The sequence below is a fragment of the Callospermophilus lateralis genome, unplaced genomic scaffold (assembly GCF_048772815.1).
Source record: "Callospermophilus lateralis isolate mCalLat2 unplaced genomic scaffold, mCalLat2.hap1 Scaffold_2286, whole genome shotgun sequence".
In the NCBI taxonomy this organism is placed as follows: domain Eukaryota; kingdom Metazoa; phylum Chordata; class Mammalia; order Rodentia; family Sciuridae; genus Callospermophilus; species Callospermophilus lateralis.
Window position 1 is genome coordinate 19,371 of NW_027513193.1, and position 18,791 is coordinate 38,161.

General features: G+C 37.8%; 2 protein-coding genes across 2 annotated transcripts; one reads left to right on the forward strand and one right to left on the reverse strand.

The window, feature by feature from the left end:
* The first annotated feature begins 718 nt into the window (after positions 1 to 718).
* On the forward strand, positions 719 to 1,651 carry LOC143387915 (olfactory receptor 2L3-like). Its single transcript, XM_076842012.1, has one exon. The coding sequence runs from the start codon at positions 719 to 721 to the stop codon at positions 1,649 to 1,651; it is 933 nt and encodes a 310-aa protein (XP_076698127.1).
* Positions 1,652 to 10,553: 8,902 nt separating this feature from the next.
* Positions 10,554 to 11,492, reverse strand: LOC143387127 (olfactory receptor 2L13-like). The gene has a single exon (XM_076842009.1). The coding sequence runs from the start codon at positions 11,490 to 11,492 to the stop codon at positions 10,554 to 10,556; it is 939 nt and encodes a 312-aa protein (XP_076698124.1).
* Between the last annotated feature and the right edge of the window lie 7,299 nt (positions 11,493 to 18,791).

The following is an 18,791-nucleotide window of genomic DNA, read 5'->3' on the forward strand; positions in this document are numbered from 1 at the left end:
TTTCAATGAGTTCCCTTAGTCACTCACCTTTCTATGGAGTAGTCATCCCACTTTCTTGGGCAGGTACAAAGTAAATTCTGGAAAGTGCATCCTTCCTCTAATTTGCAATCTTCCATATAATAACCCAGTCTAGATTTCTGAACAGAAAATCAAATAATAATTACTGATTTAAAAGAAGTTGCTAATGATATTATTATACAAATCCTACTCAAGAAGAAACAAAAAAATCTTTACAATGAGAAAGAAATCTGAAATTTTAGACTTAAGTCTTAAGCAATAAATATGGAAGAAATGAGTCATACTGTGAGGGTTTTAACATGTTTTTATTTATAAACCTACATTTGTGCATTTACATGAATTTTCTATGTCTGTAGTTTGAGTGTACCTTCTGACTTGGATAACTTTAAGTTTGTGTGCAACCATAAAGCATACATACTAAGAAGTTGAAACACAAATATTTTTGTTCAATAATTTTTCAGATTTCTCACAAAATATTTTTATCATAAATTGTTGTCTCAGAAAGTACCAATCTCTAAGGAAGAATATTAGATTTTTTTACAAGTAAGTAATACTGGTTCTTTTTTTGAGAGGCATAAATTTTATGAATAAGCCACAGAGTCTAATTACACTAAGAAATTTTTCCAAATTGGCTTAATAGAATGTATTGGACCTAACTAATTTTTGTATCGTCCTTTAGGATAAACCATATGAATCCTATATGGAATATTACAATCAAACATCAACTGATTTCATTTTATTGGGATTGTTCCCATCATCAAGAAGTGGACTTTTACTCTTCATTTTCATTGCTCTCATCTTCCTAATGGCTCTAATAGGCAACCTGACCATGACCCTTCTCATCCTCCTGGATATCCATCTCCACACACCCATGTATTTCCTGCTTAGTCAGCTCTCCCTCATTGACCTAAACTACATATCCACAATTGTTCCTAAGATGGCTTCTGCTTTCCTCTTTGGAAACAAGTCTATCTCATTCATTGGGTGTGGGATTCAGAGTTTCTTTTTCCTGACTTTAGCAGGTGCAGAAACCCTATTGTTGACATCTATGGCCTATGACCCTTATGTGGCAATTTGCTGTCCTCTCCACTATCCCATCCGCATGAACAAAAGAATTTGTGTGCTCATGATATTGGGATCTTGGATGATGGGCTCTGTCAACTCCTGTGCCCACACCACATATGCTCTCCATATCCCTTACTGCAGATCCAGAATCATCAATCATTTCTTCTATGATGTCCCTGCCATGTTGACCCTGGCCTGCATGGACACCTGGGTCTATGAGTACACAGTGTTTGTGAGCACTACACTTTTTCTGGTGTTTCCATTCATTGTAATTGTTTGCTCCTATGGTCGTATTCTCCTTGCCATCTGCCATATGCACTCGGGGGAGGGGAGGAAGAAAGCCTACTCCACCTGCAGCACCCACCTCACTGTGGTGACCTTCTTCTATGTACCTTTTGCTTACACTTACCTACACCCAAGATCCCTCCGCTCTCCAGCAGAGGACAAGGTTCTGGCTGTCTTCTATACCATCCTCACTCCAATGCTCAACCCCATCATCTACAGCCTGAGGAACAAGGAGGTGATGGCGGCTTTCAGCAGATTGACTCAAAGAATCTGTTCTGTGTAATGTAGATAAACTTTCTGCCTCATCCCCCAGGAATTATCTGCAAGTCCTTTCAGTAATGTTGGTACCTGAAAATACAATTTTGTGACTATCATGAAGAGACTACACATAATCTGGAATATAAGAAAACTGCTCATCTCTGTACAAATTTTTTCTATTAATGCTTGTAATTTGAAATAAGGACTTTTTATTTTATATTATCCAATTTTACTCTCACTCCATAGAACCTTTAGCTCTTAACCATCAACAGCTAAATCCTGTCTTCTCTATATTCCTAGATATTGTTAACTGATTATCTTCATTTATTTCACTTTAAATATGGATTATTTATTCTCAGTCCCTGTATTAGCCTGTAAAGTTCACCATAAAATTGATGACATTTGAGACTGGCTACTTGGAATCCAGAGAATAATTTACTTAAACAAAATATTTTCTCTATCAAGAAACTTGATTTATCAACTAAATATACTCTAACATATATATGACAATTTTTGAATCAAATAAACTCATCCATATCCCATTAATAAGTACAATGTGTTTTTAATTTCACAGATCACTCACAATTTTTTCTGAGATAGGGTTTGCACTATGTGCCAGGCTGGCGTCCAACTCCTGGGCTCAAGAGAACCTCCTGCCTCAGTCTTCTGAGTGATAGGGGCTGGAGGCCATGCCAACATCTTGACCCACATAAATGTCTGTCAGCAGAATTTTGGATGTTGGGGACACAGTATGGAGTTTATCAAAATGAGTAAACATGACTACTATCTTAAAGACCATGTAATTTAAGAATTATTCATACGAATCAAAGAAATTTTAACATAGTATTATAATAGCTCCAGTTTATTTAAAATTCTATTCTCATGTTTTCCTTTAGAATAACCCAAAAGTTTTGGATTACTCCAATCTTAGTACTAGAGTTCTTCTGGGGAAGTGTGAAGTGCTTGATGCCTCCATGTTTGGCCCCCTTGGTGACAACAGTGACACTTAAGGAGCCTTCCTTTTGCAGGTCTCCTGGATTAGGTAGAAGTTGAGAGGGTTTCTCCCTCAGTGTTTCTCTTTCCACCCTACAGACAGCCTGACGGGCCAACACTCCTTTTTACCATACCCATTGACATTATGGGATCCAGGGATGGATTTCTCCTGAGACTCATATCATGGCCTGCCTGGTGTATTATGCTTACTGCATTATGTTCCTGTCTCCAGTGTTACATGCCAGTACCTGACTCCAGTGTGTACTTGGGGTCACCACTCAAGAAGTGTGTCTTTCTTGTAGAAATTCTTTCCAATCCCTATTCCCATACAAATGAGGATAATTAGCACCTCCTCCTTCAGTGCAAAGGTGTGGAGTCCTCTAGGGGAGCCATAGTCCCAGCTCAGAGTGGGCAGGATGTGCACCAGCTCTATCACTCAAAGGCAGTTTGTTAAACTTAGCAAGTGCCCCAACTTCTCACATGCAAGAACATTGAAATGTCAGTGCAGTTTGCCTTCCAGGAGCATCTTACCAACAAATATTAAAAATTCAAATATTTTTAAGACCTTCGAAATGTAAAATGAACCAAATTTATCCTTCCTGAAAATGAGATTACTTTATCTAATAAAAACCATGTGAAATGTGTTAACATGTTAGCTACTATATGCAATATGAACTTTATTGCTGATAATATTTTGCGTGTGTGCTATAGATTGAGCCCAGGGCAAGCGTCTATCTCTGAGCTACAGCCCAAATTGATGAATATTTTAAAATAATATTAAAAAAAAACAGAAATAAAGTATTACTCATTAACTATTTAACAGGAGATTCCTGTTTTATAATTTAATGGGCATTTCCAAAAGAAAAAAATGTGAACCTATGATACCTAAAATATGTTAATAAATTCCATGTAATCGAAATTATAGAAATTCCATCATGTGTTTTTATTAATTTAGGTTCATTTTATAGTAATGTACCTTTTGCAATATAAACCAAACTGAGAAAGGAATGATTTTATTGAGAAACATTACTTTGTGCCATTAATATATGCATATACTGAATAAGAACATATAAAACATAGGACAGAGTAATACTGAGACAATCTCAGTGAATAAATTTGTTTTTTTTTTCTGCACCATGTTGACTCTTGACATGCCTTGAAAACACCTCAACACCTTGCTGAACCTCACTCCTCAACCTTGGCCCAAGGCTGTTTTGTGTCATTCCTGAAGTGGCCTGTTTTCCAGATGTCATTGACACCCTCATGAATAAAAGCAAATCATTGGCCTCAGCCCAGATGAAGGAAGACTGGACCCATGGCTGCTTCCTTTCTCCATAGAGATATCTTAAGGTGTGAAGATGAAGAGGAGTGAGGAAGAGGTATGTTTGAAAAAGAGTCAAGAAGGTTACCCAGAAAGTGACTTGTTCACTGGTAAACATTGGACACAGGTAAACAAGGCAGTGAGATTTGAATGTAGGGGTAATAAAATATACTTATCCAATCTAAATGTTTATTTTTATTCATCATGTGGGAGAAGAAATGACTTGTTCACTGGTAAACATTGGACACAGGTAAACAAGGCAGTGAGATTTGAATGTAGGGGTAATAAAATATACTTATCCAATCTAAATGTTTATTTTTATTCATCATGTGGGAGAAGAAATGTCTGCTTCAAAAATAGATCTGAAGTTGAATTTGAGGACCAGTGGTTAAATGTTTAATCACATCATTCAGCAGAAATCCTGGGGCATGAAACACAGGACACAGGAAGTGATTTCCAGCCCATTCACAAATGTGCTCTCTGGCTGGCAGGGGGATGGGGTAATGGAAGAGGTGGGACACATTGCCTGGGAGTGTGCTTTGATAGACAGGTGAGGCTAGAGAAAGAACTGAACACCCAGAGCCTGAGTTCATAGTAAGGATGTGATTCCTTTTTTTATACATGGATTCTAAATTGTTTTGGTTTTGCTTTTTTTTGTTTGTTTGTTTTCTACATTTGATTTGCCATAAGTGGTGATTAATTATATGATTCCCTTTATAATCTTATTACTGCTTTATGCTACTAAATTTTCTTCTGTGAATTTTCATTATTCCAATTAACTACTTGGAAATTACTGGTGCTATTTTTATATGAAGATGAATAATGGCTTCTAATAAAAACACGCTGTCCTAATTTTCTTTCTTTTTTAAATTTTTATTTGTTTTAATTAGTTATTAAAGGAAACAATTGAGGTAATCATAGTATTGGCAGCTGTGCTATAGGTTATTCAGATTTGGTTTGTAAAGGCAATTTGTGTTAATTGTGTTTTTTGAATGCATTTAACATCTGAAAATTGCTTTTGTAAATTTCCTTTTAAAAATGCTAATTTTCAGGGATAACAGGAATATAGCTCAACATCATAAAGTTTATCTACACTAATCCCCAGGCCAACATCATTCTAAACAGAGAAAAATTAAAGTCATTGCCTCTAAAAACGGTGGGGGGGGGGATGCACTTTTTCACCACTTCTACATAGTTCTTGAAAAACTGGCCAGAGCAATTAGACAAAAGAAATCAAAGGGATATACATAGGAAAAGAAGAACTTAAATTAGCACTATTTGCTGGTTATATGGTTCTATACCTAAAAGACCCAAAAAGTTTCACCACAAAACTTCTAGAAATAGTAAGTGAATTCAGTAAGTGAAAGTCGCAGGATATAAAACCAATACCCATAATTCAAAGGCATTTCTGTATATCAGTGACAAATCCTCTTAATGGGAAATGAGAAAAACTACCTCATTTACAATAGCCTAAAAAAAATAATTGGGAATCAACAAAAGAGGTGAAAGATCTATACAATGAAAACTAAAGAATGCTAAAGAAAAAAATCTAAGAAGGCCTTAGAAGATGGAAAGGTCTACCTTGTTTTGGATAGGCAGAATTAATATTATCAAAATGACCATAATACCAAAAGCACTATACAGATTTAATGCAATTATGATCAAAATCCCAATGGCATTCCTCATAGAAATAGAAAAAACAGTCATGAAATTCATCTGGAAAAATAAGAGACCCAGAAGAGCTAAAGCAATCCTCAGCAAGAAGAGTGAAGGAGATGGGGTCACTACACCAGACCTTAAACTGTACTACAGAGCAATAGTGACAAAACAGCATAGAATTGGCACCAAAACAGACTGATAGACCAATGGTACAGAATTGCGGACACAAAGGCTAACCCACAAAATTACATTGTCTTATATTAAACAAAGGCGTCAAAAACATACATTAGAGAAAACATAGCCTCTTCAACAAATGGTACTGGGAAAATTGGAAATCCATATGCAACAAGATTAAATTAAACTCCTCTCACCCTGTACAAAACTCAACTCAAAGTGGGTCAAGGGCTAGGAATTAAAACAGAGACCCTGTGTCTAATAGAAGAAAAAGTAGGCCCTAATCTTCATCATGTGGGATTTGGCCCCAACTTCCTTAATAAGACTCCTATAGTGCAAGAAATAAAACCAAGAATCAATAAATGGGATGGAATTAAACTAAAGTTTCTTCTCAGCAAAAGAAATAATCTGTGAGGTGAATAGAGAGCCTACATCTTTGGAGCAATTTTTTTTCCACACATCAGATAGAGCACTAATCTCTAGGATATATAAAGAACTCAAAAACCTTAACTCCAAAAAAAAAACCTCAAAAAATCAAATAACCCAATCAATAAATGGGCCAAGGACCTGGTCACTTCTCAGAAGACAGAAAAATACTTTAAAATAGTAGTTGCTGTTTAACCACAGATGTACAAACCTTAATTTTTCTAAGACTAGTTGCTCTAGAGAATAAGACACAATGTAATTAGTATTTTTAAAAGTTTTTGTCACTTTAACATATAGATCAAACTTTGGTTTATATCAATACATTAATATTTGTTCTTAAGGAACAACCGTGACAGTTTTAACTGTTTATATATATATGTTACTTATATATAATGTAGTTATACATAAACCTTTTAATATTTATCCTTTATTTATAGGCTTTACGTTACATAATTAGACCCTCTTATTGTTTACTTTGATGTACTACAATTATACTTTGCCACATAAAGTCTTTTTTACCTGGAAATATTTTTTTTCCTTTCACTAAATAGATCTTTATATTTAGAAACTTTTAATATTTTTTAATCCATTGATTCCTTTATGTTTATACTTTGAAATAACCCTTATAAATTTTTGAATTTATATAAATTATTTAATAAGATGAAATACTTTGTTATTTACAATACTCTAATTGAATTATAGTTGAAGCCTTTGGACCCCTTGTATATAAAATTATACTAGTTGAGACATTAACTTTTAATGCCTTTTTTTTTTATCTCTAGCTTTTACTTTTGACCTTTTTTTAGAGCTGTTTTCATCCATTTACATTTTAATGCAAGCTTTAGTGAGCACAGTTAAAACCTTTTAACCATTTTTTAACATTAGAAACAAACTGAGGTAGGGCTGGGGTTGTGGCTCAGGGATAGAGCACTGGATCCTCAGCACCACATATGCATACATAAAATAAAGGTACTGTGTCCAACTACAACTATATATATCTATATATTTATCTATATCTATCTATATCTATATCTATATCTATATATATATCTATATTATATATATATATATATATATATATATATATATATATATAAAACTGAGGTAGAAACTAATACAAAACAAAAAGGGAACAAACAATAACAAACAACAAACAAAACAAGTAATCTTGTTTTAGTTATGACAAAAAGTAATTTTAAATGTCTTTTTAATTTCTCAATTTATGAAAGCACCAATAATGTTTAAGTATTTTACCTTATGAAATTTAAGGAATTAAGAGTTTTTGATATTATATTTAACAGTTAGCATTTTAACTTTTAAACCAATCATATGTCTCTAGCAAACACATCCATGGTTAATTTCATATATGTCAGATATAATTTACTTAATTTTTTTAAAAAGCCAAGATATCAGACAAGTGCCTTGAATAGCATTAGTCATTTTTTTCCTATTGAAGAAAAAATTCTAGAGACAATGGATATTAGATACTTTATAGACATTAACATTTTATTCACAACTGTTTGACCACCTAGAAACAAAACTGTGCATTAGTAAGTTTAAACAAATTTGTACTCTTATTTATTTACCGTATTTAAATTGAACTTTTTAAATCATCTGAACCAAAGGTATTTGGATCCATTTTTAAATTTTAATTTATGAGCTTGTATGTCAATTTTGGTACCAAATATAGCAATAGACATAGCAATACATGTAGATGGACAGTACACCGGTACACCTACACAAAACAAACAGATAAACAAAAGCCTGGTAGGTTATTTTTTAAAAACCTATTCAATTGAGAATTAACCCTTATAAATTGGCCTTAGAACAATGCAGAATGTAATCAGAAAAACACATTAACCTAGGCGTTTCAGATCAAAATCATGAATTTAACAAATATAGAATTTTAAAAGTCTTCCTGGCCTTTGTCCTGAGGTGGTTCTGCTCATCAAAGGTGAAAAGAGTTTAGGAAACATAAGACAAATGATGGGGCCTTATTCCTCTCTGAAGGAGCTTCCCAAAGATGCAGCTCCATTGGTCTTCTTGGGAAAGTCCCCAGGTTGGGGTCCCATTCTAAACTGTTTTTTTCTGGTGTCTTGGATAGCAGCCACCAAATTTTTGCCTGACATTTTTAATAGTTGGGAGTTTTTCATGCTTGAAAATACTGAGAAAAAAAAGCCAAATTTTCTACACAAAATTATGCTTTTTGTTATATAATTTAGAAATAATAATTTTATAAAACACTATAGTTCTAATCTGCCCTCTGTAGGAACTGACATTGTCTACCCTGCAGGCCACCTGGCCCAGTTCCTAAATGAAGGCAATCTCTAGAATTTTTTTTTTTTTTACCTCTAGCTTTTACTTTTGACCTTTTTTTAGAGCTGTTAGCAGCCATTTACATTTTAATGCAAACTTTAGTGAGCAAAGTTAAAAACTTTTTAACCATTTTTTAACACTAGAAACAAACTGAGGTAGGGCTGGGGTTGTGGCTCAGGGGTAGAGCACTGGATCCTTAGCACCACACATGCATTCATAAAATAAAGGTATTATGTCCAACTACAACTAAATATATTATATATTTTATAAATATATATATATATATAAAACAAAAAAATAAGGTAGAAACTAACACAAAACAAAAAGGGAACAACAATAACAAACAACAAACAAGACAAAAACACAAGACAGACAATAAAACACACTACAGGTAAGGCGCCAAAGACAAATTTAACTGATAGAAAACCAGGCTCAGACCAGAGGACTGAGTAAAAACCAGACTTGGAGCAGAGGGCTGACTAAAAACCTGACTTGGAGCGGAGGGCTGACTAAAAACCTGACTCAGAGCAGAGGACTGAGGAAAAAGCAGGCCAGAGGACTAAGGAACGTCTTGCTAGCCCTGGACTCAGAAAATAATGCCGCATCCAGCTTTCCCCAGTCTCTCCAGGTGCGGATCCACGCAGACCAGATTTACCTTCCCAGGGAAACACAGACAACTCTTTATAGTTTTAGTGAGGGGGGTCAGGAGTGAGGAACATCTTCTCAGAGGCCTTCCCCTAGGTGATCTTTCTTCCAAGGCCCCTCCCTTGGTGGTCCTGAGTGATCTGAAGAATGCAAGAAAAGTAGGTCTTGGTGGGACCTCCAGATGTTGTAGGGCAGGTCACTCAGAAAACACACCTAGTCCCAGTTTTGTCTAAATTGAAGAGTCTTTATTTAGCCAGCTGGCAACTGCTCCCCACAAGATCCATAAATGTCTCTGCAAGGAACAGTTCCAAGCCTGAGCATTTTAGTATGTTTAAAGACAAAAACTGCAAAACCCAGATTGGGGTTGATATAGCTGCAAGTGAGCAGGTACAGAAGCTGAACTGGGCACTCAGAGCGGCAATGCAATGGATACATTGGTATTTCCCATGGGACTATCCAGGTTGGCATAAGAAGCAAGGAAGCAGAAGGGAAGTGGTTCAAAATGACCCTAGTTGAGTACAAGTTAGAGAGTGATTACTAACATCTAGACAATCAATCTCTGACAGGGTACATGCCCAAGAAAAATGGAAACCAAAGAGAACAATTTTACATTGTATAAGAATTGCTATTTTGTGTTGCCAAGTATGTCATGATAGGTAACTATTAATGGGTACAGAGGCTGGGCTTTCCCATGGGAAAAGCATTTCTTACATGACATGAAGTCTCAGGGTAAAATGGAGTCTGTTTGGTCATTGCTCATATAGCCTGGCCCATAACACTAGGAGCCTCTTGAAGCTAATTATTTTTGCAAGTATTAAAACTAAAAATTAAAAGAAAAATGGCTTTTTTAAAGAGTTTCAAATACAATTCTTTGTCCCAAGACAAGGGAACATAGAACAATAAGGCACATTGTGTACTAAAGGAGAAGACTGCAAGTCACCAGAGGTCCGATCATCAGTAGACACCGAGTCATGTGACCTTGGGACACCTGAAATATGTAAAGTGCAAGTTGGTATGAGTTATAAAATCCACACAAGGGTCTCCAAAATTAGAATTAAAACAAGATATAAAAGCACAGTAATAATATCAGATATGTATAAGTAATAAATGTCAATGTACTGAATTTATGTAAAAAAGTTGTAACAAGAGTACAATATAAAATCAATTCATTGTTTATGCTGTATTAATTATAGCACTTCCTATAAAACACATGTTAATAATTATTATATTTATGCTTAGAAATTGACATATCTAATTAATTTTGCTAATAAATATGTTATTAAAAATGTAATTACATATGTAGATTATATATACCGCTATAGGTCAGCACTGTTCTAGAGAGTTCCCAGTCTGCATGGAGAGAAGCCATACAGAGGAGCAGAGATTGCCATGCTCACTTCTTTCTGGAGGAGAGCATCCCCCAGACTCTTCCCATGGCCCCCAGCACCTCTTTGTTCCTCAGGCTGTAGATGATGGGGTTGAGCATGGGGGTGAGGATGGTATAGAAGACAGCCAGGCTTTTATCCTCTGCTGGGGTGCGGAGACTCCTGGGCCGGAGATAAGTGTAGACAAAAGGAGCATAGTAAAATGTCACCACGGTTAAATGTGTGAAGCATGTGGTGAAGGCCTTTTTCCTCCCTTCTTTTGAGCGCATTTGGAAGACAGCAAAAAGGACCCGTCCATAGGAGGCCATGATGCCAAGGAAAGGAAGGAGGAGAAATATGACTGTGCTCCCAAAAATTGTGTACTCATAGACCCAGGTGTCCATACAGACCAGAGGCAACATGGTGGGGACCTCACAGAAAAAGTGATTGATGACCCTAGACCTGCAGTAAGGAAGATGAAGGGCATAGATGGTATGTACCAGAGAGTGAATGGAGCCCAGTATCCAGGTTCCTATGATCATCTTCAAACACATAATTTTACTCATGCAGACAGGATAATGGAGAGGGTGGCAGATGGCCACAAAGCGGTCATAGGCCATGGAAGCCAGAAGTAAGCCTTCAGAACATGCAATGGTGACAAAGAAGAACATTTGCACACCACAGCCCAGGAAGGAGATACTCTTCTGGCCAGAGAGGAAGTTGATGGCCATCTTGGGGACAGTGGTAGAGATGTACATCAGGTCCATGAGGGAGAGCTGGCTGAGGAGAAAGTACATGGGGCTGTGGAGCCGGGGGTCCAAGAAGATGAGGGCAGTCATCCCTGAGTTCCCCAAACAGGCGAGAACAAACGCAAAGATGATCAGGAGCAAGAGAAGGAGGCCAGTTTGGTTTTGGGGTAACAGGCCCATTAAAATAAAGTCACTTAAAGTTTGGTTCCATTTCTCCATGAAAATGCACTGCTTTAATTTCTTTGAAATATAAGCAAAATTAAAACTAAGACCTAAACCTGAAAAGACACATCAAAGAAAAATAAAAATAAATTGACTTTATTTGTGTTTTTTAGAATGAATTATTTTTCCTTCAACACCATATCCTTGTTCAACTGTATTTAAGACCTGAATAGAATGTTCCTGCTGCAGTTTTCTCTGTAACCATCTCAGCACATCCTGGACACATACATGGTCTTGGAATACAAAGTCTATATCAGGCACAGGAAACCCAGTGAGGTAGCTGGAGCCTTCCTTCCTGCTGATTCCTGGCAGGAGCATTCCTAGGACTATGCACCAGGCTTAGCCCCGGAGGAAGCCAGGATCCTGCTTTCCCAGCTCCCCAACTCAGCACTCAGGTTCACCACAGACATGGCCTGTGGGGCACAGAAGTACACTGTGTGCTTGAGTCTGCATCCTCAGTGACCTCGCCTCCTCCACACCTTTAGTTTCTGCTCTCCCCTCCTCACTGGCACTGCTCCAGCTGAGTAAGCCAGGGTCTTCTCCCAGAGCTGTGCTGCTCATCTCCTAAACAGAAGCTGCTCGGCTGGTCCTAGAAGTCAGTCACTGTCCAAAGCATTGTTCTTAAATGTAAGGGTATCTTATGTTATATAAGATCCAACCTAATTATACTAAGATCTTTACATAGTCTCTCTTTCCTGAAGAGGTGTCCTTTTTCTGATGGCCTAAAAACCCAAAACAAACACATAGAAATCCATGTACATTTTTATTGTCTTCATATAAGCAAATAACATGTTAAATGTGACAGATTAAATAATGTGCAAAATAGTTTTCACCCTGTTTTTCAGAACACCAGTTAGAACTAGCAATGGAAATATAGCATCATTGTAGATATAGAAATGGAAATATAGCATGGGTGTAGATATGGGAAACACACACACTCAGATATTCATATTTTTATGGGAATCTTTAGATACCCCAACTTTGTGAACTGTTCATCATATTACATTATTTCCTATAATTTATCAACAGCTCAAATTCTGTAAATTTAGGCATTAATGTCTTCATTTTAAAAATGGAATTCATTGATGTGAAGAATAACATTTTTATACTGAGTTCCTCTGGGTAACAGGCTATGAGCTCGTCTACTTCCTATTTTAATCATTTAGTAATGTTTTGGAAAAAGCTTTCCTCTGTATATGATTCATTCAATTCTTGTTAGCATTGGACTCCTCCAAGAGATCATGCCTGATTCCACATGGGGACCAGGTAAGATCATGGAGACCTCAGTGATCATTTTATCTTTCTGTCCTGTAGTTACTTTTCACCTAGTCCAGGCAGGAGAGTGGGTCTTATGCTGAGCCGTCCAACTAGGAAGATTGGGAGCACTGGTACCTTACTGATTTGTAGCTTACATGTTTGTAATTATCATCTTCATAGTTAATCATTTAAGAAAAAGAAAACAAAAGATAGGTGTTAATCATTTGGAGTAAAATAAAAATGAGTAAAAATTCCCTTCCTACATAACATCGTTGCTTCTTCTGCCCATGCCATAACTTGGAAATTTGTACCTGGAACTTGGACCCCTCATAGCCTCTCTTTTCTCTTTGTATCATTCTTGTCATGGCAAGTTTTTCTATAATTCAGTCTCCTAAATATGCAGAATTGTGTTTTATATTTCTAGTCTATGTGTTTTGACTTCTTTGTTTATATAGACTTGGTATGAGATTTTCTACTTTATATGTTTGTGTTCTTCCATCTTAAAAAAATACTGATGACACACCTGTCCCAGCTATTACTTTTGATGCTTATTTGGCATTATCAATGTTGCAAAGGAAGAAAAAGGTATTAATAATTTGTTGCCATTATTCACATTTAATAATTTAAAATCAACTATCACTTTATAAAACTCTAGTAAGAATGAATAAAACTGTGACAATTTATCATAAAACTTGGAAAGCATTTTGTTAGCTATGAAATTGACAATACTGATAGTTAAATATTCATGGTCAGGGGACCAACAGAAGCATAGAATCACAGCACAAGAGAGATGGGAACACAGGCTCCTCTGCTTCTAACAACTTCAGGAACAAAAACTCAAGATCTCACAGAGAAGATAAAAACACCAGATCCACAGCATGTAACACATTTGTTCCTTCATATTGAGTAATTATTGATGGCAGTGTTCCTGGCTATTGACTTGGTTTAATGGTTAAAATATACAACATTCCACAGTCTGGAGCTCACATTTAGTGGGTGACACAGACAACAGAGCAACAGCTCAGACATATGCTGTGAGCTGTGTGGACATTAATGACAGCAAGAACCATAGAGCAGGAATGGAGGACAGAGGGACAGCTGGGAAGTAGCACTGAGCACCTCTCCAAGGAGGTGCTGCTGGAATCCTCAGGCTCTGGACCACTCTGCACAGACTGAGGAGCAGGACCAGCCCTGGAGGGAGCCTGCCTGGGTCATCAAGACAGCAGCAGAGACAAGAGGGCTCTGGAAGCTCAGGCCCCAGGGCAAGTGTGTAGGGAGGGGAGGACTCAGACTCTGCTCTGGACCAGGTGAGAGGCCAGTGGGTGTGGCATGGGGTCAGGTCCCCTTCTGGAGCTCACACAGGAGGCTCTGGTTGAGGAGAGAGCTGAGAGGAGGAGCCCAGGGCAGAGACTGGGCAGTGGGCAATGAGGACAGCTGGGGCTACCCTGGGTTTAGCAAAGGAAGCCAAGCATGCCAGGGACCCCTGAGGCCTGGGCACATCAGCACAGCTGGGTGCTGCTTAGGGACAGGGTGGGACACATTGAGTCCTCTGTCTCTGCCCCCTGGCTCAGGGGCTATTGCATAGTAGGCTCTCAGCAGATTTGTTAATTAACTGAACCAAATATTAGCCTCAGATGTAAGTCAGAATATAAACCAAACTGAGAAAATGTGAATAGTGTTATCAGTCCTTCTTTAGCCTATAGACCCTGAAAACTATGCATGAGCGTCTCTCAGGGACTTTCTCCACTCCTTTGGTTTGTCCAATTTTAACTTCAAAGGCAGACAGGAGCCAATAGACCTGGCAGTGCCAAGCCCTGAATACTTAGTATGCTATAAGTTTATGCCTTCTTTGGGCCCATCATTTTGAAGAGAGACCTGTGCTTACATTTAGACTATCTACTGTATACATTACAACTCAGAATATTATTAAGAATTTTTGATGGTAGTTTACTAGAATAATTTTTTTTCTAAGTTGAAACTCTCACATTTCAGGCAATGGTTGAGATCAGCTCAGGACATGTTCATCTGTGAGTCTAAGCTTCTAGAATCTGGGTCATTGGAATTAGACATGAGGGTCAAATTTTCATTGATTACCAGTGACTTACTTAATCAGGCATGGAATTTTATTTCATACCCCAGAATTACATAATACACCTGCTCTTGGCTACTTTATTCCTTGCAGAATATTCTTCCTGTTCCTATAAGACAGGTTGAAGTTTAATCTCTCCCTCCATCATCCTACAAGACATATTGCTCAAATACAGAAAGTGAAGAAACCCTCACTGGAAAGGGCCTAATACATGTAGATGCAGCAAGTGTAGAAAGCTAAGTTTATCTTGGTAAAGTCACAAGAAATGCATACTTTTTTCCCTGGTGCTGTAGATTAAACCCAGGGCCTCATACATGTGAGACAAGCACTCTACCAACTGAGCTATATCCCCAGCCCATAATGCACACTTTTAGAAGTGTTGTAGATAATCAACCCAAGACCTATAAGTAAATTTTTCCTGTGAGCCTCAGCTAACTCGGTCCCAACAGTTTCATATGAGAGCTGAGAAGATGAAATTGAATGAACTTTGTGTGTAGCACATAGAGGGGCCTGACTGTGTGTCCATTCCTTCACTTCCTCCCATACATTAAACATTGAGGACACTCAAGTCCAGAGAAATTCATGATTTCAAGGTCACATCACATGGAATTTCAAAAGGTTTACATAGCCTCATTTTACATTTAAGTTTACTCATATTCTTTCTGGTTTACTATAGTATTGCATGTGTGTGTGTGTGTGTGTGTGTGTGTGTGTGTGTGTGTGTATCTGTGTACAATATAAAGTGTTTCCTCATGAAAGAAAAACCACATCTCTTAAATAAAATATCAACCTGAGTTAACGCTAACACAAATCAACAGAGATCAATAGTATCATTGCAACTCACATTGTCTGGAGTTCTGTAGTTTTTATTGCGGGAGGTGTAGTTTTATAACAACAAGATTCCCTCCTGAGAGTCCATTGAACTATTTAAAATATTTAAACCCAAGGCCATGTTCATAGTCAACCAGGCTAAGCATCTTGGACCTGCCACTGGGCAGCAGCCCTGAATCTCACCAAGCCTTCCCGAGCAGAGAAACCACAGGCAGCAGGAAGGGACACTCACAACACATTCAGCGCTCACTGCTCCCACCTCTACCACTGTCTTTATGCTCAAATCACAAAGCTCTTTACCTTGTGCAGTGTTCCCTATGATATTGCTTTGCTCACACATCTTCCTTTGCTATTATCTTGTTCAAGTGAAAACAGATAGAAATGTCACACTTACTTCCTTGGGTTATATAAGAGAGATAGGAAAAGCTAATGCGTATGATATTCTTCTGTCAATTCTTAGATGTCCTTTTTTCTCCTCTAATTGATCCCCAAGCCCATAAAAAGAGAATCCTTGTTTTTTTTTTTTTTTTGCCTGATCAACTCCAGTTTAAGTTCGGACATATCAACCAACTCATTGAATTTTGAACCACTGTCTTTGTACCCAGAATTAATTTCTACAGGGATGCAAGCACTTACTCCAGAATGTGATTGCAGAGCTGTAAAGGATACTAGGTAGTGATTTCTGAAATCCTCTCTTTGCGTAAGTTAGAGAACGTAGGATCAAGAAGATGCAGAAATTAATTATGAGTGCTCAGTTGAATAACAGCAATATTAGAAGAAGGGATAATTACCTTTTACTGTCTTGTCAGTCCCCAAAGGAAAATTGGCATTCATGACTAAACTAAATTATGCTATGAACAAATACCCTGATTTGGCTAAAGTGAAAAGTCGACACACAGGTCCTGTGATAATAATAGGATTTGGGCTCGGAGACAATCTAGATTGCCAACTTCACCCCCAACTGGGAAAGTAAGCTGGGAAATTACATAAGACTAACTGAAGAACTATCTGAAAGAGTAATAAGACTAACAAGACTGCCAAGTGTCTTTTGCAGGGGTGGAAATTAATGAAAATGAGGATTTCTTATTATCTTATAAAACCTCAGATTTGGGAACCATGTAAGTGCACATTTCATGTTATCTCAGGCATTTATCTGTGACATGGAGTTTCCTGTGATAGGAAGTGATAGCAGAATATTATTTAATGAGATAGGACTTTATAAACACATTACCCATGTAATGGAACTATCCCCACTTTAAATCTCATTAGAGGATCAGTTGTAAAGACATATTTTAGCATTGCTGTTCATCTTTCTGGATCCATTCTCTCCCCCACCCCCTTGCTCAGAGTGATTCCCATTGCATATGCCTGCAGAACTGCCAGCTAAACTCTACCTCCAGCCTGCAGCCAGTCAAGTCCATTTGGCAGGATGAAACGTTGCTAGAGAGGACCGAAAGCCACGGTGACAGGTCTGAGCTCAGTTTGATGGACACAACTCTCCATTTTACCCTTTGGATGTCACTCTGTGTTCTTAATCTCCAAATATAGCAATGCTTGCTTTGACCAAGCTCCAATAGCCTTCTACATTCCTCTAACTCAGCTTAGAAAAGAAAAATGTTATTAGGAAAACACCATCAGTCAAAAGTCAGATCTCTTGCACTAAGTCACTGGTCTCCTTCACCCTGGGCCCAGGTACGCAGTCTTGTTTCCACTGACAGAGGAGGAAGTCTCCCTTCTCTAGTCTACCCCCTCCTGATTTGGCAGGGAGCTCATTTCGTCTTTTCACCTCTCCTTTGTGGGCTCCTATCAGCTCAGTAGTCCTCAGAAGCCTCAGAAGCACCAAATATGAACTTTTTAGAGGACACAGGAGAAGTCACCAGGGTTAATCAGGACACGGTCCGCACCACACACTGAATCTGCAGGCCTCATGATCCTGAGCTTCCCGGGTTCCAGGGTCATGAGCAATGGACTATGTCACTTATTAGTTTAAAACATCCTGTTAAAGCAGATTGAGGTACAGTTTCTTTGCTCTCCTTTGGAAAGGACCTAAGAAATACTGAGTAAATTAAGTGGAGGTATTTAGTGCAGGCCCCGTCCTCATTCCGGACAGTGAATAGTAGAAGGAACCAGGAACATGGGCCACTCTAAAACAACCATACCTTTGGGAATTCTAGCATCTCTCTGAACATAGTTTGCTGGGGAGCCAACCTGGGGCATTGTGCCCTGCAATGTCAGTGATGGACTCACTCAAGCCCCTCTTGCTTATAGTGCCTATTTGTGTATTTTAACATGCACACAAAGAAAAGCAATATGATAATACTGATCTAAGATAGTCCTGAGATACCAGAAGGGGAAATGACTAATATCACAAACAACTGCTTCAAAAACTGCCCAGCAGTTTGTCTTCATGACTACATTTGTTGTTCTCAGAAGGTTTTGATAGAACTGAAAAATGTGACCTTAAGACTAATTTTACGAAGCAGCTGCTAGACTTAACTTTCAGAGCTTGCCTGCTCCCACGATGACTCAGGAACATTCCTCTTCCTAATGAGCCCTTCCTCCTTTCCCCCCTTTTTCCAGACATAGCAGAGTCCCTCCAACCTGTGCACAGTACCCTGTATTACGAATCTATTTTTCATTTCCAGAGAAAAAGCCTTGTTTGAAGGTTCATCTCTTTTTTTTGTTTGTGTGATTGATTGATTTGCAATCAATCAAATTAATTGATTGATTGATTGACTTTCCTTCAAAGATCAGAGATGGTGTAACTTTTCATGCTAAGAACTCTTTATTACCAGCAAATATGGAAAACTTTAAGGCACTCAGAAATGACTCTGAAATTCTTCACCTGTAGGTCCTCTGGAGCGAGAAAATACTTTAGTCATGCCCACTGCCATGTGATGCCCACAGAGGCTCTCCTTCCCCTTCAGATCCTGACAGAGGTCCTGAACTTTGGAGATACCAGCCCCATGTGGCAGTGGACACTTGAAATGCATTTTCTGTTCATTTCTCTGTGTCATGAATTTAAAATGCACACATGGGTTGATGACTTAGAATGACAACAATAAAAGTGATATTTTCATAATAAATTCACAGAAATGAAAACATGTAAATATCAGTAC